Source organism: Sus scrofa, chromosome 7 (assembly GCF_000003025.6).
Source record: "Sus scrofa isolate TJ Tabasco breed Duroc chromosome 7, Sscrofa11.1, whole genome shotgun sequence".
Taxonomy (NCBI): domain Eukaryota; kingdom Metazoa; phylum Chordata; class Mammalia; order Artiodactyla; family Suidae; genus Sus; species Sus scrofa.
Window position 1 is genome coordinate 37,763,066 of NC_010449.5, and position 24,611 is coordinate 37,787,676.

At 40.8% G+C, this 24,611-nt stretch overlaps 1 protein-coding gene across 5 annotated transcripts in view; it reads left to right on the forward strand.

Annotated features, from left to right (window-relative positions):
* UBR2 (ubiquitin protein ligase E3 component n-recognin 2) overlaps window positions 1-22,236 on the forward strand; it is a 129,494-nt gene extending 107,258 nt beyond the window's left edge. For 4 of the 5 annotated variants that reach the window (XR_002345723.1, XM_021098699.1, XM_021098700.1 and 1 more), the window contains 11 exons: window positions 4,005-4,101; window positions 4,343-4,410; window positions 5,636-5,771; window positions 6,541-6,631; window positions 8,537-8,667; window positions 9,684-9,792; window positions 12,631-12,687; window positions 14,174-14,251; window positions 15,158-15,328; window positions 18,051-18,152; window positions 19,664-22,236. Coding sequence is in view for 4 of the 5 variants with exons in the window: in XM_021098699.1 (XP_020954358.1) it covers window positions 4,005-4,101; window positions 4,343-4,410; window positions 5,636-5,771; window positions 6,541-6,631; window positions 8,537-8,667; window positions 9,684-9,792; window positions 12,631-12,687; window positions 14,174-14,251; window positions 15,158-15,328; window positions 18,051-18,152; window positions 19,664-19,805 (1,182 nt within the window). In the remaining variant the exon portion in view is untranslated. Of the gene's footprint in view, window positions 1-4,004; window positions 4,102-4,342; window positions 4,411-5,635; window positions 5,772-6,540; window positions 6,632-8,536; window positions 8,668-9,683; window positions 9,793-12,630; window positions 12,688-14,173; window positions 14,252-15,157; window positions 15,329-18,050; window positions 18,153-19,466 lie in introns of all 5 variants that reach the window. The other variant, XM_021098702.1, reaches the window with a different exon arrangement.

Sequence of the window (24,611 nt, forward strand, 5' to 3'; positions counted from 1 at the left end):
GCGATTCTGGGTCTTTTGTTGTTCCATGTAAATGTTTGGATTGTTTGTTCTAGTTCTGTGAAAAATGTCATGGGTAATTTGATAGGGATTGCATTGAATCTGTAGATTGCTTTGGGTAGTATGGCCATTTTTACAATATTGATTTTTCCAATCCAGGAACATGGAATATCTTTCCATTTCTTTACATCTTCTTTAATTTCTTTGATTAAGTTTTATAGTTCTCGGCATATAGGTCCTTTACGTCCTTGGTCAGGTGTATCATGTAATATTCTTGTCTGGCATTGGTATCAAAGTTATGCCGGACTTCTAAAATGTAATCTTTTCTTTAAAATTTTTTTGGGTTTTTTTTTTTTTTTTTTTTTTTTGTCTTTTTATCTTTTTGTTTTTTCAGGGCCACACCCTGGCATATGGAGGTTCCCAGGCTAGGGGCCTTCTCGGAGCTACAGCTGCCAGCCACAGCCACACCAACGCCAGGTCGCAGCCGAGTCTGCAACCTACACTACAGCTCACAGCAGTGCCGGATCCTTAATCCACTAAGCGAGGCCAGGGATCGAACCCAAAACCTCATGGTTCCTAGTCAGATTTGTTTCTGATGTGCCATGACGGGAGTCCCTGTGTTTAATTTTTTTTTAAGTATTTAGCCATTGGGGTGAATATTTTTTTGACTCCCACTCTTCAAACTTATGTACACCTCCACTGACCTTTCTCTCCTATATCGGAAGTAAGGGACCTTTGGGTAAGGTGGCTTATCTTTCCATCTATTTGGAATTCATCCCCTCTCAATCAGGCATCACTTCTTCCACCTCTTTCTCTCCTAGCATGTCCCTGCTTCACAGGTGTGCTCTCTTATTCCTCCTCTTACTCTTGCCCTCAGTGTTATCTTCCTTCTGTCACCCTAGCGTTTTCATTCCTTTTTATGACCAAGCAAGCCATTATTTTAACGTCTGTTTAAAGTCTGCCCTGGTGACTCAGTGGGTTAGGGATCCATCGTTGTCACTGCTATGGCTCAGATCACTCCGCATCTGCTAGTGTGGTCAAATAATTAATACATTGATTGATTGGTTTTCACTTATTTTACCATGCTTCTCTTTCTTGCTAACTCCTCACTTTTCAGCTCTCTGCAGTATGGCTTCACCACCACCACCCCTCACCAACACTTTCTCACTTTTTGGAAACACCTCTTGCCAGGTTTACCAAATGATCTTGTCATCATTGTGGGTGGACATTTTTCAGCCCTTCTATGACATCTCTGTTTACTTAATTCTGTTACCAAATTCCTTCTGAAACTCATTTTCTGCCTGATTTCTGTGACACTCCTGGTGTTCTCCCTACCTCTTTGGCAGCTCTTTCTCAATTTGCTTTCCATCCTTTGTCCTGTAAATGTTACTTTAAACGCCTAGAGTACAGCCCATGACTCAGTCATCTGAAACCTTTCCCTGGTCAGCCCCATCTCTGCCTCTGATTTCAGTTATATCTAAATGATGCCCACCTGTTAATCTCCAAACCAGATCTATTATCTCATTGCCTGCTTTATCTTCTTCACCTGAATCTCCTAGCGGTGCCTCAAATTGAAGAATCCAGTTTAGTTTGATTCAGGCCCATATCTTTCTTTCTTAGATTTATTGTAACTGTCTCTTACCCTGCATCTTACTCTCCCCTAATATGTTACCAGAGAGGTTCTCTAAAAAGTAACTCTGATCATATCTCTTAAATGTTATTTCTCTGTTATCACTCACTTACCAATCCCCATATCCACAGTGCAGGATTGCAGAATCATTGCTGGTCCCTAAATGCTAGTTCCCAGGCTTTGCCTCTGCTAGAGTGCCCTAAGCAGACAGCTCCTCTTTAAGAAGGTTTTCAAGCTTTGCCTTCCCTGGGAAATTTCTGAGCCAGCAGTAGGCTCAGTAGGCTCATCTATGATACTGCCTCTTTTAGTGTCCCCTCCCTACTTTTCTTCTGCTTCCCATCCCCAAGGCCATGAGATCCTTGGGCAGGGGTGGGATGTTCATTTTAAGATCTTCAAAACCAAGACTGTAGTAGGTCCTCAATATCTATTGAACCAAATAACATCACAGAAATTTTGGAAAATAGAGAATTAAGCAGGAAGAAAAAAACTTAAGTCAACACTCATCTTTTTTCATTAGCATGTTTATACTTCATTCTAATAGCTGTTTACATGTAGCTGTGTTCCTGCTATGTTTTTCACCTTTTTTTCATTTTTTAAAGTTTTATTGAAGTGTAGTTGATTTGCAATGCCATAATACTTTCTGCTGTACAACAGAGTGATTCAGTTAACGTATACACATATCCATTCTCTTTCAGATTATTTTCCAACATAAATTATCACAGAATATGGGGTAGAGTTCCCTGTACTATACAGCAGATCCCCATTTGGGATTAGCATATATTCTTCACTTTATATTAAGAGTTTTCTCATTGTAGCTACACAGTCCCCAAAACATTTTTTTAATGATTTTTATTTTTCCCATTATAGTTGGTTCACAGTGTTGTCAACTTTCTACTGTACAGCAAACTTTCTACTGTACAGTGTTGTCAACTTTCTACTGTGCACCTTATCCTCCATCATGTTCCATCATAAGTGACTAGATATACTTCCCAGTGCTACACAGCACGATCTCATTGCTTATCCATTCCAAAGGCAATATTTTACATCTATTAACCCCTGATTCCCAGTCCATCCCACTCCCTTCTCTGCCCCCTTGGCAACCATAAGTCTCTTCTCCAAGTCCTTGAGTTTCTTTTCTGTGAAAAGGTTCATTTGTGCCATATATTAGATTCCAGATATAAGTGATATCATATGGTATTTGTTATTTGTCTTTCTCTTTCTGACTTACTTCACTTAGTATGAGATTCTCTAGTTCCATCCATGTTGCTGCAAATGGCATTATTTTCTTCTTTTTTTATGGCTGAGTAGTACTCTATTGTGTATATATACCACATCTTCTTAATCCATTCATCTGTTGATGGACATTTAGGTTGTTTCCATGTCTTGGCTATTGTGACTAGTGCTGCAGTGAACATATGTGTGCATGTGTCTTTTTCAAGGAAAGTTTTGTCCAGATATATGCCCAAGAGTAGGATTGCTGGGTCATATGGTAGTTGTATATTTAGTTTTATGAGGTACCTCATACTGTTTTCCATAGTGGTTGTACCAATTTACATTCCCACCAAAAGTGTAGGAGGGTTCCCTTTTCTCCACACGCTCTCCAGAATTTGTTATTTGTGGACTTAATTAATGATGGCCATTCTAACTGGTATGAGGCAGTATCTCATAGTAGTTTGGATTTGCATTTCTCTAATAATCAGTGATGTTGAGCATTTTTTCATGTGCTTGTTGGCCATCTGTATATCTTCTTTGGAGAAATTTCTATTCAAGTCTTTTGCCCATTTTTCAGTTGGGTGGTTGCTTTTTTTTGCTGTTGAGTTGTATAAGTTGTTTGTATATTTTAGAGTTTAAGCCCTTGTCTGTTGCATCATTTGAAACTATTTTCTCCATTCCGTAGGTTGTCTTTTTGTGTTTTTTTATGGTTTCCTTTCCCAAAACAGTTTTTGATGTTTACAGATACCCTGATTTGTACAATCATTTTCTTGCACATAGTTTCCCCAATATTTAGAGTATTTCCTACATTTTAAAGTATCTCTTTAGAATAAATGGAAATATTGTATCACAATATTGGGAGTCTCTGTTTGCTGTCTTGGCACATGTATCCTTCTTAACTTTTCAGTAGTGAACCAGCAGCAGTGGTGACAAGGAGCTAGCTTTGTTTTATTCAGTTTACAATTAGATATTTTCCATTCCATTCATTCCATATTAGAGACATGCCGTAAAAGATGTCATAGATTCAGATCCATTCCATCTGGAGAGACTTTTTATGCATCCAGCTTTGCTTAAACTAGCTGTGCTTTGAAAAAGCATTCCTGAAAGAGGTGAACTACTTCATAGGCTGGCTTCTTTGTTAACTGTGTCAGTCTCTTTATTTCAGGATGACTGTCTTAGGTCGCTAACAAGATTTGCTGCAGCACATTGGACAGTGGCCTCCCTTTCAGTGGTGCAAGGACACTTCTGTAAACTTTTTGCATGTGAGTATTAATACATGTACCGTATCTTCTCATCTTCTGTAATTTTGTATTTAGTGGTGAAACTTCTCCATTACGAAAGAAATATTTTAGTAATACTATATCTTACATACAAGTTCAAGCTTATGAATTCATATATAGCTTGCAAAAAATAAAATTAAACTAGATTATGTGCATTTTAAAAATAACTTAATACTTATATTGGCATATAAAATATGCTTACGTATTTTTCTCTAACTATTAGCACTGGTGCCTGGTGACAACTCTGGAGACCTTCCATGCATTTTAGATATCGACATGTTTCATTTATTGGTGGGTATCTTGTAATTTGTGTTTGAAATTCTCCTCGTCATACTATACAGCTTTGTATTAGACTTGCTGAGTAGTATATTGGCACACAAAAGGGATTATCATCTGTTACTCTTACTACTTCTGAGGATCCTCAAAGAAAATGTTAAGGAATATAGTTGAGAGACTTGATCTAAGTGTCTAATCCAGTCTCTCTTACTTTGTGGCTGAGGTCAGTAATGTAACCTCTCTATGCTTTATACTCTAAAGAAATAAAAAACACTAGTAATATAAGGGCTGCTGCTGACCCATATGGTGCTTTGGGAAAGATACAGCCCTGTAGTCACACTACCTGGTGACAATCTCTTTGTGTGATTTAGGGAAAGACATGTCTTTTGAGCAGGTGCAGTCTGGTGCCAAGACACAGCACTGGCCAAGCAGTGGGTGGCTGAACTTCAGCCCCACCTCAACCAGGTCTCCTTATGCAGGACACAGAGTGTGCTGCCAGGCTCATCAGCCCCAGGTGCTGCCCCCTTAATCTTTTTGGGCATCAGCTTCTGTGCCATTAAACTGGTTAGTACCTACCTGACATGATTGTGTCAAAACTCAATGAGATAATTGATGCGGAGAGCTTAGAGCAATGTGTTTCCCAGTAAATGCTAGCCATTGTTACTGCTCCCGTTGTTCCTATGAAAACCACCACCACTGATACCACAAGCAGGAGTACAGGCAGCAGGAGGCTAGCAAGTGGGCTAGCATTTATTGTGTACCTGGCTGCTTTCACATTTCATCTTCATTTAGTCCTTACAGCCTTACTCCTCAGGTACTAAAACATGTATGTATTATCCAAGTTTGCCAAAGGACACCAAGGCTCAGAGGACTTGTCTAAAAGGCGTGTAAGAGGATCTGGGATTTGTATCTAGACCTTTGTAGATTCAAAACTCATGCTTTTTCCACTGCTCACTGCCTAGAAGGATTTCAAGTGTTATTTTTGTTATTATTAACAATAAACTATATATAGAAGAATCACCAGATAAATGAAATAATAATGCCCATCATATGAAATAATAATGCTTTAAATAATTTTCTTTAGTTAAGCATAGTGAAATTTCTAATATGCACTCTTTACGAACAAAAATTTCTTAAGGAGAGAGGCTGAGCTCACAAAGTGATGACATTAAGAAAATGGCAATGTGTTCAGCTGGGAAAGGAAAGGCGCTCTGTCTGACCCTCTGTGTTTGGCATCCAGGTGGGCTTGGTGCTCTCCTTCCCTGCGCTGCATTGTCAGGATTTTTCAGGGATCAGCCTTGGCACTGGAGACCTGCACATTTTCCATCTGGTTACTATGGCACACATCGTACAGATCTTACTTACCTCATGTACAGGTAACTCCTTTTTGTCAGAGTCTTGAAGGAAGTACTTGAGTTTTTTTCGATTTAAAAAGTATTAGAGGATAAGTTTGCTTGGATGAGAATAATATATAAATTATAATTAGGCTACTTGTAGTAGTAAATAGTAAGTGATAAAAACCTACCTGTCCTCATGTGAAAAATTTTCAAACAACTTCCTTTCTGTTAAAATCCCTTAGGGAGTTCCCACTGTGGCTCAGCGTGTTAAGAACCCTGCTAGCATCCATGAGGATGCGGGTTCAATCCCTGGCCTCGCTCTGTGGGTTAAGGATCCTCCATTGCTGCAAGCTGCAGCATAAGTCGCAGGTGCGACATGGATCTGGAGTTGCTATGTCTATGGTGTAGGCCAACAGCTGCAGCTCTAATTCAACGCTCTCCCTACCCTGGGAACTTCCATATGTCACAAGTGTAGCCCAAAAAGAAAAAAGAAAAGAAAATCCCTTAGCAATGTGAATGTTTTTACTTTTTTATTTAGTAAGTTCAGTAGGATTTGGGTACCACAGACTGCATATTTAGCTGATTTTACTCACAGCCTGCTACCTGGCACCCTGAGGAACACTGGTTTTATCTCCTAGGAGGCACCTTGTTATGATGGAGATTAATACTGTGCTCACACCTGAAGAATGAAAGTTCTGTGTGTTTTGTGGGAGTATTTTCATATTACATATGAGTGTATAATGTATTTGAGTGCTTAAATGATGTGGTCATCGGCAGATACAGAGCACTGAGGTTCCTTGTCTTTCAGAAGAGAATGGCATGGATCAAGAAAATGCTGGTGGGGAAGAAGAATTAGCAGTTCTTGCTCTGTATAAAACACTTCACCAGTGTACAGGAAGGTGAGACCGTAATCTCTACGTGATAGGCAGTTCCCCGAATAATCAAGGCAGTAGCAGGAAAAAGGAATGCATTTGTTAAATAAGGGAAGCTGCTGTCTGTTGACATGTTTAAAAAAGAAGATGGAGTGATCTGCAAAACTCCTGAACTTTTAATACACTAACATGATTGGAAACTCAGAGAGGGGTGATCATGCCGCACTTCCCACGTTTATTTGGCCATGGAACCCTTTTTTTGCTCAGAGAATCCATCTGGCACAGTCTAGTGGAAACATGGAACTAACTTTGGAAAGTGCTGTTCTAAAGCATATGTTATCTTACTAGGAATTTGAAAATGCAAATTGGTATAATACTTTTTTTTTTTTCCTCTCCCTTTTTTTTTTTTTTTCCCCACTGTACAGCAAGGGGGTCAGGTTATCCTTACATGTATACATTACAATTACATTTTTCCCCCACCCTTTCTTCTGTTGCAACATGAGTATCTAGACAAGGTTCTCACTGCTATTCAGCAGGATCTCCTTGTAAATCTATTCTAGGTTGTGTCTGATAAGCCCAAGCTCCCGATCCCTCCCACTCCCTCCCCCTCCCATCAGGCAGCCACAAGTCTCTTCTCCAAGTCCATGATTTTCTTTTCTGAGGAGATGTTCATTTGTGCTGGATATTAGATTCCAGTTATAAGTGATATCATATGGTATTTGTCTTCGTCTTTCTGGCTCATTTCACTCAGGATGAGATTCTCTAGTTCCATCCATGTTGCTGCAAATGGCATTATGTCATTCTTTTTTATGGCTGAGTAGTATTCCATTGTGTATATAGACCACATCTTCCGAATCCAATCATCTGTCGATGGACATTTGGGTTGTTTCCATGTCCTGGCTATTGTGAATAGTGCTGCAATGAACATGCGGGTGCACGTGTCTCTTTTAAGTAGAGTTTTGTCCGGATAGATGCCCAAGAGTGGGATTGCGGGGTCATATGGAAGTTCTATGTATGGATTTCTAAGGTATCTCCAAACTGTTCTCCATAGTGGCTGTACCAGTTGACATTCCCACCAACAGTGCAGGAGGGTTCCCTTTTCTCCACAGCCCCTCCAGCACTTGTTATTTGTGGATTTATTAATGATGGCCATTCTGACTGGTGTGAGGTGGTATCTCATGGTAGTTTTGATTTGCATTTCTCTTATAATGGTATAATACATTTTTAAGGTAATACCCAGGACTGGCAGAAGCGCAGTGACATTCTTAGAACCTGACATGTTATTGGAGTCCTTTGGTTACAACAGTTTCACTTAACTTTTTAGCAGTATATGTCAAGAATCGTACTATTTTTTCTTTGACTAAGTTATCCCATTTCTGAGAATCCACACTAACAAAATAATCCAACTATAGAAAAACCTATAGGCATAAAGATGTACACTGCCATTACTTATTTTAGCAAAGATTTTAAAGCAGTCTGAGTATTTGCTTATAGGGGAGTAATTTAGTATAGGTTATGATTGTTGTTATCCAGAATATTAAAATTCCAATAAAAATTATGGTTTATGATATTCTGAAAAGCATGTTTACTTTAAATTTCATAGGTTACAGTGACAACTATTAGGACAGATTAGTATGAAAATAGTTTGCCAAAATAATGCCTGCTGATATAAAGTTACAGAATAATGGATAGGTTTTTCTTTTTCCAGGTTTTCTCTTTATGTAGCTGTATTACTTTTATAAATTTTAGTAACAGCACTGAAGGCAATATCACCATTTATACCTGACATCCTATAATAGTCAGGGCTACCCACTCATTTTAAGCCTATGTGCCATCAAGTCCAAAGAGCAGTTGTCTTTTTTCACAGTGTGTTAGCACTAGAATAACCTTTTTTCAATTAGATTTCCCAATTATAATTTTCCTCTTTTTTAGTGCCTTGAAAGAAATACCCTCCGGTTGGCATCTGTGGAGGAATGTCAGAGCTGGAATCATGCCATTTCTGAGATGTTCTGCTTTGTTTTTCCATTACTTAAATGGAGTTCCTTCTCCACCCGAAATTCAAGGTAATTTCTAATTTGCTTCAAAATGTAGAAAACTTAGGTAGTCTTTCACTCCAGCAATTTAAGAATTTAAATGATGTGCAAAAATTAAAACTGATTTTAAGTTTAGAACATAGTCAGTGTACACAATTATAGAATTAAGTGCATATTTATGTAAATATCTGAGTTTATTTGGATCTCAGCAAATGTACTATTTTGTACATGTACAAAAATGTACTTGTTTTGCTTTCAGACGTTAAAGTATTCAATTATATGTTATTCATAAAATGGCTTCTTCAGATTTTTAAAAGTGAAAACTGATGAATTCAAGGGTTTCTTAACTTGAAACATGTGGCACTGAAGTTCAGAATACCCATGATTGCACATAAATAATAATATAGAAATTAATTTGCTATTAGTCATTTTCTCTGTTCTGTTTCGATTCATTTCACAGAAGTAGTGTAAAGGTAGGCTTCACGTTTGCTGTATCTTTGTGTCTCATGGTGCCAGGCATGGGGCACCTCTATATAATGCTGCTGTCTAAAAGTTTATTGACTAGCATCTCCATTTAGCTAGTTGTCCAGGCATCATGGAGAATAGTTGAGACTTTGCAGTGATGATTAAGTTAGTGTTTAGATTCATCTCTCATTAAGTCATCTTATATATCTCTACTATTTTATACGTTGCCAGGGCCATGCATATGTTACTCTTTTTGTCATTTAATGTTCACAAATAACCCCATAAAGTGTATCATGCAAGTACACCATTTTTCAAATGATAAAACTGAAATGTCAAGAAATTGTGACCGTTTGGTACAGGAGTCACCTGACTCCACTTTCAGTTGTGCCATTTTCTGTGGCTCCCTTTCATGTACCATCTTATTTAACTTCCTGCATATTACATACCTAGCAAAACTGAACACTTTTTTCGTGTTGCACCTTTTTTTTTTTTTTTTTTTTTTCAAATTCTGCTGTTGCTTACTCTCATGTAGGATCTACTCTTAGTTGTTACATACGTTATTCTTTCTTCTCTATTTGCAGCTTCTGGAACCAGCCATTTTGAACAGTTATGTAACTATCTTTCCCTGCCAAACAACCTCATTTGCCTTTTTCAAGAAAATAAGGAGATAATGAAATTACTAATTGAAAGGTAATGATTATACACTTTCCTTCTTTATATTGGAATATACCTAATGAGTTTATCACATACTTTAGAAAATTCTCAGCCCTACAGAATTCAGTCCATGTGATTCAAACCGTAATGATGAGGCCTCCTTAGTTAAGGATTTACCTTTATGGTAAGATTTTTGCCAGGCTAGTGAATAGCATAATCAGATTTGCTCTAGGAGAGTAGTGGTAGAAATGTTTATTTCCTTACATGAACTTATTTATTAAGGACTGTGTTCCGTAGATTTTTGAAACTGAAAGAAACTGTAAGGTTATCTAGTCCAATACCCTCACTTTATATTTGGGAAAATTAAAGTCTCTAGAAATTGATGTATCAATCATGTCAAGTTAGTGACTAAGTTAAGAATAAAATTCGGGGAGTTCCCATCGTGGTGCAGCAGAAACCGTGGTTGCCGGTTCAATCCCTGGCCTCACTCAGTGGGTTAAGGATTCAGCATTGCCGTGAGCTGTGGTGTAGGTCACAGACTCAGCTCGGATCTGGTGTTGGTGTGGCTCTGGCGTAGGCCAGCAGCTACAGCTCTGATTAGACCCCTAGCCTGGAAACCTCCACATGCCGCCAGTGTGACCCTAAAAGGAGAAAAAGACAAAAAATGAAATAAAATAAAATAAAATTTGGGAGTTCTCACTATGGCACAATGGGTTAAGAAATCCAACATCAGCAGTCCCGGTCACTGCAGAGGTATGGGTTCGATCCCTGGCCCAGCACAGGGGGTTAAAGGATCTATAGAGTCCCTACACCTCAAAAACAAAAAAAGCAAACAACCCATTAAAAAATGAGCAAAGGACTTCTCCAAAGAAGATATACAAATGACCAGTAAGCACAGGAAAATATACTCAACATCACTAGTTATCGGGGGAAACAAATAAAAATCACAATGAGATACCATTCCATACCCATTAGAATTGCTGTGATGAAAAAGGCAAACAGTAACCTCATGGGGGGGGGGATTGTTTTTTTTTTCTTTTTTGTTTTCTTTTTAGGGCCCCACCTGCTGCATATGGAAGTTCCCAGGCTCAGGGTCGAATCAGAGCTGCAGGTGTAGACCTACCCCATAGCCACAGCAGCACCAGATCCAAGCTGCATCTGCAGCCTATTCTTGTGGCACAGGATCATTAACCCACTGAGCAAGGCCAGGGATCAAACCCGCATCCTCATAGACACTATGTCGGGTTCTGAACCACAGTGGGAACTCCCAGTAATCCTCATGTTGATGGGGATGTTGAGAAATTGTATCCATGTACAATTACGGTGTTTCTACTTATATGAGGTATGTAGAATAGTTAAATTCATAGAGATGGAAAATAGAATGGTGGTTGCGCAGAGTTAGGAGTAGAGGAGGGGGGAGAAGAAATGGGGCAGAATTTCCTTTGGGGAAGCTGAAAAAGTTCTGGAGACAGAGGTGGTGATAGTTGCCCAGCAATGTCATTATACTTAATGTCATGGAACTCTGTACTTAAAAATGATTTGAATGGTAAGTTTTATGGTCTGTATATTTTAGCACAATTTAGAAAAATGTGTGTTTTGTTTGGTTGGTTAGGGTTTTTTTTGTCTTTTTGCCTTTTCTAGGGCTGTACCCACGGCATATGGAGGTTCCCAGGCTAGGGGTCTAATTGGAGCTGTAGTCATCGGCCTACACCAGAGCCACAGCAACATGGGATCCGAGCCGCGTCTGCAACCTACACCACAGCTCACAGCAATACCAGATCCTTAACCCAATGAGCAAGGCCAGGGATCGAACCCTCATCCTCATGGATACTAGTCAGGTTCGTTACCGCTGAGCCACGACGGGAACTCCTAAAAAAAATGTTTTTATATGGCATTATAACTCTAGATTATAAGAGCCTCTCATTAATTCAGACTTGTTTTTCAGAGTGTCCAGATTAGAGGGGTAATAGTATATGTAAGCAGAAATTTTTATATTAAGTATCCTTTTTTTTTTTTTTTTTTTGGCTTTTCGGGGGGCTACATCCATGGCATATGGACGTTCCCAGGATAGGGGTGGAATCGGAGCTGTAGCTGTGGGCCTACACCACAGCCACAGCAACTTCAGAGCCGAGCCACATCCTTGACGTACACCACAGCTCATGGCAACTCAGGATCCTTAACCCACTGAGCGAGGCCAGGGATGGAACCTGCAACCTCATGGTTCCTAGTCAGATTCATTTCCGCTGATCCACAACAGGAACTCATATTAAGTATTCTTGCATTTAGAAAATCAGAGTTTGGAGTTCACATCGTGATGCAGCGGAAACAAATCCAACTAGGAACCATGAGGTTGAGAGTTCCATTCCTGGCCTCGCTCAGTGGATTAAGGATCCTGAGTTGCCATGAGCTGTGGTGTAAGCCCGCAACTGTAGCTCCAATTAGACCCCTAGCCTGGGAACCTCCATAGGCCGAGGGTGCAGCCCTATAAAAGACAAGACCAAAAAAAAAAAAAAAAGAAAGAAATTCAGAGGTCATACTCTTCTAATTTTAAAAGTTGCAGGTAGGAAGTTCCCATGTGGTACAGCAGGTTAAGGAGATCTGGTGTTGCCGCAGCTGTGGTGTAGGTCACAACTGTGGTACAAGTTCATTCCCTGGCCTGGGAACTTCCACGTGGCATGGGTTAACCACCCCACCCCCTGCCACAAAAAAAAAAGGCTGCAGGTAAAATGTGGTAGTCCACCAATTTCTTTTGATGAGGTAAATATAGTAGGCCAAGAAAATTGTCTTTCTCTTACTTGATTTAGAGAAGAACGTTTTTTAGTTCTAGCCCTTCAAAAGTAAAAATGTTGTTTTTTTCCCCCATTTACATTAAAGTTGGTGTCATAACACTGAAGTTAAAAGATACATGGAAGGTGAAAGAGATGCTATAAGGTAAGTTAAAGATTGTCAAAGACTTGTGTTACTTCAAAAGTGACCTCCCATCCTGAGTCTTTCAGGGATCCCAGAGGCAAGACATCTTGCCTTCATACTCTTTTCTTGTTAATCAAAATGATGAGAGTTTGTAAAAGCATCAGAATTATGGACATAAATATAGTGCATCATTCTCTGCAGAGGAAACAAATAACAATTATTCTGTTTTGGAATGTTTGCTTTTAAAAAAATATAGGTCCTTTTCTAAGTTTTTCTTAGCTTTTGTTTTTTTCTTTTACTATAGAACACTTCCTACTATCCAGAAATATATAGATGGAAATAATAAGCCTCCGCACACCTGTCATTTAGCTTCAGTAATTTTCAAATCATGGCCAGTCATTTTTATTTTTATATTTTCTTCATTCTTTTTAACATTAGCTCTATTCAGATTCTGTGGTAAAGTATGCTGTTCTGGGTGACAACAGCCGTATTTCATTTGTTAATATTGCCTTGTTTTTTGCTGAATACATCATTCATAAAAATCAGAGGGCTAGAGATTATCTATTCTATTTCTCTTATTTTTATACACATCCTGTCCCAGATGTAGGAATAACACCCCAGTTTTACATGGTTGAATATCACCAATTTCATATGTCAACCCTGAAGTCAGAAAACTCATTAGATGGGACAGTAGTTCACAGCTTGAGGTATACATCAGAATAAGTTTGGAAATTTTCAGAAAATACTTAGGCTTCCACCTACCAAATCTAATTTCTCTAAAGTTGGGTTCCTACCATATATAGCCTTCCACTCCAAAATTTCACCAAGTTGATTGTGACTTAAGAACTGCCAAGTAACTCCCTCTTGGTTTCTGTCCACTCTTGTCTCTACAGTAGGTAAAATTGGGAAAGGCCACACCACGTGGCCCAGGGTGGACAGAGGTGGGTTCTAAGAGCAGGTCCTCAAATAGCAGTTGAATTTGGATCTGAATTGTATCTGAATTAACTTACCGCAGAATCAGCATGGTCTGGCATCTCTAACTGAGAGAAAATCCAACTGTTCTCCTACTGCATTCGATCCTCCAACTCATAACTGCCTTAAGATCACCCCTGATGAGCGTATCTTCCCTGTCTTCTCTGCCCCAAGTTCTGTGTTGGGCTCCCTCATTACCATGTGGTTTCGGTAGAAGCCCACGCATGAATAGCCTCTTTCTGCACCCTCACCCCTTCCCAGAGCTACCAAATTTTCACTTAAATGGGGCAGATACTAAGTACAGTCTACTGACCTGATAATTCATGCTGAGCTCTTCAAGTACAAGTGTGAGCCCTCAGGCCCTGTGTTATTTAAGAAGCATTTTAAATTTCTCACTGTGGCTGCTCTGGCAGCCCCCAGTCACTCAGATTCAGTCTGTCTTGATTTATTTTGACTAAATTGAGATTTACCCTATCATTGTTGTAATATGTCTTCATGTTAACTGGGTTTTTCGCCTGGTGTTTGTTTTTTTTAGCTATCCAAGAGAATCTAACAAACTAATAGACCTTCCAGAGGATTACAGCAGCCTCATTAATCAAGCATCTAATTTCTCGTAAGTTTTGTTTTTTCCTTTCGTTCTACCCAGTTACGTGGACGGTTTCTTGCCCTTTTTGGAGGTTTAAAGTCTTCTGCCAGAGTTTAGTAGATGTTCTGTGTGAATCGTTCTACACATAGATGGGTTTTTTTAATGTGTTTGTGTGAGGTGAGCACCACCTCTTACTCCTCTGCAATCTTGATCCCGCCCCCTCTCTCGTAAGCTTTGAAATTAGTTTATTGAGCCTTTCATACCACAGGAACACTCACTTCTCTATACAGAATTTTAAAATTTTTGTTCTCTTTTGTTTGAGTAGGAAATCGTAACATCAATAGTACTTTAACTTGTAAAAGTGTCATTCCACCATGTTTCAGAATAAGATATGAGAAAGGGGGTGGTGGAGGACAAGTTAGACTCATTAGAGGTTATCTAAACAATTTGCACTTTAAGTAACACATGAATTACAAACATTTGTATTCCTAAGCAGTATATATGTTACATTTATTACTATTACCTTTTTAAACGTTAAAGTAGCATTGTACATATTCTACAGCTTTTTTCACTCAGCATTGTTTATAAGATTTATTCATACATTTGGCATATATGAATTTTAATTCATCGGTTTTCACTATTGTATAATATTGTATTATATGACAGTAGCAGAATTTATGTGTTTTTTCTTCCTATTGATAATTTTATTTCTCTTTTCTCCAATTGTTCATTGTATCCAGTACATGGTATCTGTGTGTATGTGTGAGATGGTCCCTATTCTAGAAATGAATCTGCCTGGGCTGTAGTCTGTATGCATCTTCAGCTCTGCTTGATAATGTAGAATTTTTTTCCAGGGTGGTTTTACAATCATCAACTCTTTAGCCACTCTTAGAGCTTTGACTTGTGCTTTTTTTTTTTTTTTGTCTCATGGAGGTGCCCCAAATCAGGTGGTGACAAGAGCAGAGCCCCAACTCTGTGCCTTGTATGTGGAACCCTGCTCTGTTCCCAGAGCTACTGCTGTCAGACAGAACTGGAAGGGGAGGATGTGGGAGCCTGTACCGCTCACACCTACTCCTGTGGTTCTGGGGTGGGCGTCTTCCTGAGGTAAGACCCTGAAAAGAGCTCTCTAGCTCCGGATCCGCCGTGGTACATGTCTGCTAACACAAGAGACTACTTACATTGCAGCACATTCGGGTCCACTGTCTTGTTCATTTGAGGGAAATGGGGAGCCTTGTTTCTACACATCTCGAATTTGGCTCCTGCTAACTCTGCCCATTCGTCCATTATCATTTCCATCCCCGTGACAATTCTGTTCTTTCCGTGTGTCTCACTCTAATGTGAAACTTCTGGCTGTCCTTGATTATCCTCCCAAGCATAGTCAGAGTTATTACTCTTTTTGTTGTATCCTCATGGCTTTAGACTCATACATTTCACAGGCGGATGTGTATAGTTGTGTATATTCAACAATGTACAACAAATACTTCTTAGAGACTACTGTATGCTGGGCATTGAGAATGCAGTCGTCAACAAAGCCGACGAAAAATCTCTGCCTTCGTGGAGTTCATTTTCTAGTAAGGGAGATAGAAAACAAAATAAGAATTTAGAAAGCAATCCATGCAGAGGAGAAAAAAATAAACCACAGGAATATAAAATAGCAGCAGGGGAATTGAATCGTAGAGAGCCAGGCAAGGTTCTCTGGGAGGGTGACTTTTGAATAAAGATCAGAAGAAAGGGGTGGGTGGATATTCTAGGCAGAGAGCAGCAAGTGCAGAATTGCTGGGGAGTGTGCCAGCCCTGTTTAGGAAACAACAAGGACAAAATTCGTTGACATGTCCTCTGAAAGTGGATACATTTTATTTAAAAATTATACTTCAATCTTATTTATTTATTTATTTATTTTTGCTTTTTAGCCACACCTGAGGCATGTGGAAGTTCCCAGGCTAGGGGTCAAATGAGAACTATAGCTGCTGGCCACAGCCACAGCAATGCCAGATCCTTAACCTACTGAGCAGATCCTTAACTCACTGAGCAAGGCCAAGGATCATACCAACGTCCTCATGGATACCAGTCGGGTTCATTTCTGCTGAGCCACAACAGAAACTCCAGTAAAATTTATTTTTTAAACAAAGAAAAGAGGAGTTCCCATCGTGGCACAGCAGAAATGAATCTGACTAGAAACCATGGGCTGCCAGTTCAATCCCTGGTCTCGATTAAGATCTGGCATTGCCATGAGCTATAGTGTAGGTCACAGACGAGGCTCGCATCGTTGACTGACGTTGCTGTGGCTGTGGTGTAGGCCGGTAGCTGTAGCGCTGATTAGACCCCTAGCCTGGAAACCTCCATATGCCCGGGTGGGGCCCCAAAAAAGCAATAAACAAATAAATAAACAAATAGCAATAAATAAATATAAAAATAAATGAAAAAGAAAAGAAGTAGGAAGAAGGCTAGTGCCACTGTTGTATTGAGCACAGGTGGGAGAAACGTGGGCCTGGTGTGTCCTGTGATGTCTCTGAGATGGAAGTCATCACAGGGTCTGAAGGAGAAAAGTGACGTGAGTTTGAGTTCCTCTGGGGCATAGATTATATGTACATCTTTGTCACCTTAGTATATACCCCAGTGCCTGACAATTTCTTGTATATGATGGGTTCTCAGTAAATGTTGAATTGAGCTGAATTATTAACACCAGAAAAAATCAAGCAAACCTTTCACAGGGATCAGGAGACACATTTTTAAATAGCCCTGAGGAGAAATGTAAAAGTAGCATTTTATCTTGTCCTACATATTTCAGAATTCTTTTCGTGTTTCAGGTCAACTTCATAATGTTTGTCTACCATTTCTTAATAAATTCCTCATAACAGTTAATACATCAGTAACTACTCTATGTTTAGAAGTTAACTTCCTTTATCACAATTTTTTTTTTTTTTTTTTTGTGGATGCACTGGCAGCATATGGAAGTTACTAGGCCAGGGATAGAATCTGAGCCACAGCTGTTACCTGCACCACAGCTGTGGCAACTCTTGACCCTTAACCCACTGTGCCACAGCAAGAATTCCCATCTCACACTTAATTTTTTACATGCCACTATTATATGACCTATCAAATCCTAATACTAAGTGTCCTTCTCCTTCCCTGTATTGATTACAGTGCAATCATTTTAGGGGTTTTTGTTGTTGTTTTGTCTTTTTAGTGCCGCACCCACAGCATACGGGAATGTCAAGTACTATTTTTAGCTGGCTAGGGGTCAAATCACAGCTGTAGCTACCCGCCTACACCACAGCCACTGCAACGCCACATCCGAGCCACATCTGCAACCTACACCACAGCTCACAGCAGTGCTGGATCCTTAACCCACTGAGTGAGGCCAGGGGTCAAACCTGTGTCCTCATGGACCCTAGTTGGGTTTGTTACCACTGAGCCATGACCAGAATTTCGTTTTATAGTTATTTTTAAAACTTAGCCAGGTGTGTTGTTACTTTTTCAGGTGTCTGCTATAAATGCCCTTTCCTCTCTTCCAACACTGGTTTTGTTTGTTTATATTTATTTATAGTATTCATTTACAATATTGCATTCGTTTCAGCTATATATCATAGTGTTTCAGAGATTTTTGGTTTGGTTTTTACAGGTTATATAGCATTATAGGTTAGTATAGATTATTGGCTGTAATTCCCTGTACTATATAGTAAATGCATATTGCTTATCTATTTGATGTATAGTCGTTTGTAACCCCATACTCCTAATGGTTTTATTTATTTTTATAAGACTTCCGGCCCTTTGGAACTGAATCCAAACCTTGATGACTAATGTGTAGCTATTGGTCTCTCTACAGAGTACGGGAATGTCAAGTGCTATTTTTAGCTGGCAAAACCAAAGGCTGTTTTTATTCTCCTCCTTACCTTGATGACTATGGGGAGACTGACCAGGGACTCAGGTAAGGCCCATTCTGGGGGACAGGGTTGGCTGACTCTGGGCCTCCAGAGCCTTCAGCACTGGGTGAACATGATGAGCCTTGCGGTCCTGAGGTGTGCCTGCTAAATAACCCCCTGGGGGGTGAGCACAGCTGGCTGCAGTCTGTGGACTCTGTCAAGGAGGTCACTCTGGCTATCTGGTTTGGCAGTCCCATTCCCAACTCTTAGAATGTCACGAGGGCCATCAGGATAATAAGGAGGGGAGGAAATGGGGCAGAGTGAAGTTTTTTTGTTTTTCACTCCAAAGAGCTATTCTGATTGTCCTGTGGCATCCATAGCATCGGAGCATTGCAGGAATAGCTCCTTGTAGCTTCTGTGGCTTTGTGTGGGAGGGCCAGCACTCTTCAAGTGATACAGAAGAACAAATCTTAATTGATAAGAGATGCATTTGATTTAGAACATACAGAGCAATACAGCAATACTTGAGGCTTAATCACTTTCACTCTGGTAGCTGCTATTACATCAAAAGCAGTTCTGCTAGGAGTTCCCATCGTGGCACAGCAGAAACAAATCTGACTAGGAACCATGAGGTTGTGGGTTCCATCCCTGGCCTCGCCCAGTGGGTTAAGGATCCGGTGTTGCCGTGAGCTGTGGCTTGGATCCTACATGGCTGTGGCATAGGCCAGTAGCTGTAGTTCTGATTCAATCCCTTGCCTGGGATCCTCCACATGCTGCGAGTGCAGCCCTAAAAAAAAAAAAAAAAAAAAAAAAAAAAAAAAAAAAAAAAAAATTTCTGCTAACAGCAATTCCTCAAGTATTATTAAAAAATTTTCAGACCATTTCTTTTTGCTCAAAGTGGGTAAAAGTCCAGCTTTGGGGAGTGGAAGTTAAAGGCCGGGAAACCAAGACAAGATAAGTAGATGGGCTCCCCAGACGCTTGACTGCAAGGATACTGCTTGTGCCACCTGCTAATGGTTCATCCTGCTGCTGTGAGGAGGATGGGCTCTCAGGAAGAAGAGCCCCAGCCAGAGAGTGAGAGCACTGGCGCTCCCAGCTGGGGACTCGCCAGGGCCTGTGCTCTGGTTACATTAGACCCTGAAGTTGTTCACATTCAGCTGCTTTGTAGCTGAAAGAAGGTACTTGAAGGAACATCTTTATCCCTGTAATTCTTCCATCCTCTCCCCTACCCCTCCCTGTTTTCTATTTTTCCAATAAAATGGACCATGAGTGGGTAGTTTTATAGCCTCTCAACCTAGACCCTCCTGCTCAACCCTACTCCGCTGGTCCCAGACCCTAATCTGAGTAAGTGTGGCTTGTGTTCGATTTCCTCTTTTCAGAATTTATTCCCCTTCAGCTGTTCCTAGCAAACCTTCAGAGCTAACATATTCATAGCCACAGACGCCTGCCAAAGAGAAATTTTGCAGAGGATCTGCAGAAGACCAGTAACTTGTAACTTTTCCTAAATCAGGAAAGGTTGGCATATAATAGATGAATGAACCGAATGCATCCTGAGTGACATGTGTCTTCTTTCTAGACGGGGCAATCCTTTACATTTGTGCAAAGAGCGATTTAAGAAGATTCAGAAGCTCTGGCACCAGCACAGTATCACAGAGGAAATTGGACATGCACAGGAAGCAAATCAGACACTGGTTGGCATTGACTGGCAACATTTATAATTACTTCACTACCAAAACACAAACTTGGATTTTGTAACCCAGTCGGCTTTTCAAGAAAGAGAATAGGAAATAGGTTCTACTGAATTTGGAAATAAAGTCTTTATTTAAGCTTTTCTTCCCAGTTTTATTTTTATAGTTTCTGGCTCCAGGGATTGATGAAAATCATCTGTCAGCAGATTTTCTTGCATCATTTGCTCGTGTCCCTCAAACTTCTTGAATTTTAGAATCCAGCAAGGAGCTTCTCTTCCTGGGCTGGACACAGCCCCTCTGTGGGCCTCTGACTGCGTTTGGCTGTTCCCGGTCGTCTGAGCCGTGTCTACTTCTTGAGCACCCGGGACTCCAGGCCTGAAGCTGATTCAACAGCAGCAGGAAACAAAGTCTCTGGTCTCTTGGGGTCACACTTCTTAGTCCCTCTCAGTGACTGTCAACGTTGGGACTGGGTCAGTGTCCCCACAGCTGACGGGACCCTACCTCTAAGCAAAGCAGTGGACTTTGAAAGTGGCATTTCCTTGCCTCCAGAAGCTGTGAGGGGGGAGGGTTGGGGGGGGACTCGTGCCGGTGGAGCCTGTGCATGGAAGGGGAGGAGGTGGTGTCTCTCTGTGCTGGATGATTTTCAGGGCTTTGTAAGTTTGGATTTTTGTAGGATTTTTGGCTTTGAGGGGAAAAAACTCATTTCAAAGGGCTTTTTGAAAACTTAGAGTATCATAATTTTTCAGACAATGTATTCTCTTATTTCTGAGACTAAGTTGAGAGAGTGTGTGCATCTAGAATCAAACACTAGCAAAAGAAAAGGAAAATTCCCCCACCCCCACCCCTTCCAGCACCTCCTGGGATAGATGAATTGCTGTTTACCTGCTGGCTCACTTAGTACATTCCTGGGACAGCCTGTGTGCCCAGGTTTTTTATTATTTTAAAACATTATTGTTCTTACTAAGAGGTGCCTTCCTAGAGTGATAGCCGCTTAGTAAAATAGCTTATAACCATGACACATCACACACCACTCCTGTGTGATACACGTGACGTGTGCTGTGAGCTTGGGTACGCAGAGTGAGGACCGATTTGGTAGAGAAATAAATACAGAGCCTCTCTGAGGTTAGGCTAAGGGACAAATGAATAGTAAGATGTTCTTGGATTTTTTTAGCCAATGCAAGTAACCTTTTCACTCAGTTTTCTTGAACTGCATCTAAAATTTCCGTTCTGCTTAGCTTTGCACACTCTACACAAGAGGAAGGTCAGAAATCCAGGAGTTCCCGTCATGGCGCAGTGGTTAATGAATCTGACTAGGAACCATGAGGTTGCGGGTTCGATCCCTGGCCTTGCTCAGTGGTTAAGGATCCAGCGTTGCCATGAGCTGTGGTGTAGGTCACAGACATGGCTAGGATCCTGCGTTGCTGTGACTCTGGCGTAGACCTGTGGCTATAGCTCCGATTAGATCCCTAGCCTGGGAACCTCCATATGCCACAGGAGCGGCCCTAGAAAAGGCAAAAAGACTGAAAAAAAAAAAAAAAAATCCAGACTTTCAGCTAAAGTATGTGGGGATGCAGAAGCCATACTCACTGTTTCCTCTCTGGGGTGGTGGTGAAGAACCCCTTTCTCTGAAAGGATGACCTTAACACTTCTTGCCTAGGATTGACTCAGTTGAGAGGAGGCGCTTCTCACCCAACAGAAAGAAAATCCACATTAGAACCCAGCACTTGCCCCCTTCTTCTGTCCTTTCTTCCATTCATAAGATCTAGTGATGTGGGCTGTGGATGACATCATGATTTTTTTTTCTTGGCCATACCCATGGCGTACATAAATTCCCAGGCCAGGGACTGAATCCACACCAGAGCAGGGACAACACGGGATCCGTAACCCACTAAATCACCAGGGCATCATGATTTTAATGTTTATTTAGGCCTTTGTCACATCCCCATTCCTTTAGCTTTTAAGTTGTGCTTCTTTTGGCTTTTCTCCAGATGTTCACCAAGCTTAAATTTAGAAAAAGACCAGGTTTCTCCCTCTGTAAATGAATTATAAACATCTTCACCAAATCATAACAATATTCCAGCTTTCGGGACTGACCTCATGGAAGTCCACTGTTAGCAAATGACATCCCTGGATTCCATTCTGTGAAAAATATCAGGAGTCTGAGAGAAGATGAATTTACATGAAATAGCAGCACACGCACCCTTTTATCTCCTGGTGTGTATGTCATTCACCTAGTTGTCTTCCCTACCTAATGAATCATCTTAGTCTTATGATTTGTTCTGCATGTATTATGTTTATTGTAGAAATGTTTATATAACATGCTTTCCATATCAGGGAAAATCGTATCTGTTTAATAAATTGGCTATAACTTTAATATCTGTGGACAACTTGTAAAATTTGGAATGTATCATATGTAAAAAGTTTAAAGATATCCAAATAAATGCTTTAGGTGTTGACATTACTTTGAGTCTGCCTGCATTTTCTTTCTGTTTTGTTTCACATAGTTAAATGCAGAAGTGTTCCTGATGTCACCTTGCTACAAATAAAGTGGAACATCTATATTAGCTTTGTATTTAAGATGCTTATGTTATTAGTGTCGGTTATGGCTGTTAGCCAAACCATCTTGACCTTCCCAAGAAAGCTTGATCATCATTTCACTGATTAAGTTTCATACTCATTGACTATGACAGGTGATGACCTTTCTGAACCATTGTGGACTTCAAATCACTGGGAGTACAGGGCGCTCAAAGTCTCTCCCAGCTCCAAGTCCTGTTTCCAAGTTTAAACTCCTCTTGCTTATCCTTATCAGTGATTGCCAGGTCCTTACTCTTATGCAGTCCCCAGACACTTTCTGCTTAGGAAAGATGCATGGAAGAAGGAAGCTGCATCCTGTATTTGCAAGGGAGTCAGTGCCTATGAAAGTTCTGCTCTGCTCTTCAGAATCCTTTAGAAAGGAAAGCGAAAGCATCAAACTAAAAAAGCAGGCTTACATTGTGCTTTCTCTTTCCTGATCATTAATGCTGCTCCCAGCTTACTCCTTCCCTTCCCTGGTCCTAATGTCATCAGTTCCAAGACTCTTGAAGCCCCTCCTCGCTTTGCTCCTCTCGTTTTTTTAAGTCAGGTTTACTGAGGTTTATTTTCCAAATGGTAAAATTCACCCCTTCAAGTGAGTTGTTTTATGCATTTGGACAAATGCATACAGTTGTTTTAACAAGTACCACACTCAGTAATAGAACACTTCCATCATCCCAAGAAGTTTGTGGGTAACTTCTTCTCCCATCCTGACCCCCAACAACCACTAATCTTTTTCTATCCCTTTGTCTTGCCTCTTCCAGAATGTTACATAAATATATCATGTATGTAGCGTTTTCAGTCTGGCTTCTCTCTAAGAAGACTGATGCATTTGAGAGCCCTCGTGTTCCTTTTGGTTGCTGAGTCGTGTTCCACTGTGCAGATGATTACGCGGTCACCAGGTAAAGGACATTTGGGTGATTTTTGGTGATTATGAATAAAGCTATGACAAACATCCCCCTCAGGTAAATAGGAGTTGTCTCATATCTTAATCCACTCTGCACCACATTCTCTTTCACTTTGCTGCATATACGCATCTCTGATTTGGAGGACAAGCTATAACGTCATAGGAGTTCAGGTCACATATCTCCTCCTTCCAGCCAATCTCACATCCTCTGAGAAGTCATCTACCGGGAAGTCATCCACTCTCCCCTTGAACTTCTGTGTAAGTCCCTCACATTCCTAGTCCTTAACACGCAGTGCTGCTCACTGGCCATTTTTGTTGGAAGCCATTTTTTTAAATCTTAAGTAGCAGGTCAGAGCCCCTAAATGTTGTGGTTCCCTCCCCACCCGCCCTGGCTAAGCTGCAAACCTGCTGACCAAACAGGTGCCCAGAAGAGGACGGGCAGGGGAGCGTGCAGAGCAAGCGCCTAATCTCATTAACCCGAATTGAGGTTACTCAGGGTTTATTGGCTGGTGGCTCAGTCCTGGGCTTGAAGATGTTGCAGGAGGCTATGGGTCCTTGAGCTGAGGCCACAGATTCTAGGGCAGCTATCTTCCTAAATGTTCAGAATAAATAGCTATTACTACTCCCTCACTATGGAGTAACTTAAAAATTAAAGTCCTGGAATTCCCGCTGTGGCACAGTGTGTTGAAAATCCAAGTGCAGCAGCTCAGGTCACTATGGAGGCCTAAATTCGATCCCTGGCCCAGAGCAGTGGGTTAAAAGATCCAGTGTTGCTGCAGCTGCAGCTCAGATTCAATCCCTGGCCCAGGAACTTCCATATGCAGCCCTAAGGCACTATCTTTACCTCTCACCCTCCCCCAGGGCTACGCTGGCAGGTCTTGAAAAGGTGGGTGAGTTCCTTTGGGAGAAATGAATTTACACTGGCCCAAGGAAAGACCAAGATTAGACACAGGAAGGGCCTACTATCAGTCTTATTGAGCACTGATAGATGACCCAACAAAATGGGCCAGTTTTCTCTGGCAACCATCTGGGTCCCTGAGAAGACTATTAGGATGCAGCTCACCCTAAGTCTGTGTGATAAGACAACAGCTATTGTGAGTTGCTTCCTGAGCATTTTACAATGTGACAACCCTGCTTAGGAGATTGTGATGAGAACCTGAGAATAGCATTCCTGCTCTCTGAGAATGCATGCTTTGCTTTTCCCAGGGCAACTTTTAAAATAACAGCTTAGGGAGGGCCCATTGTGGCTCCGTGGAAATGAATCTGACTAGTATCCATGAGGATGCAGGTTCAAATCCCTGGCCTCGCTCAATGCGTTAAGGTAGGCTGGCAGCTGCAGCTCCAATTCCACCCCTAGC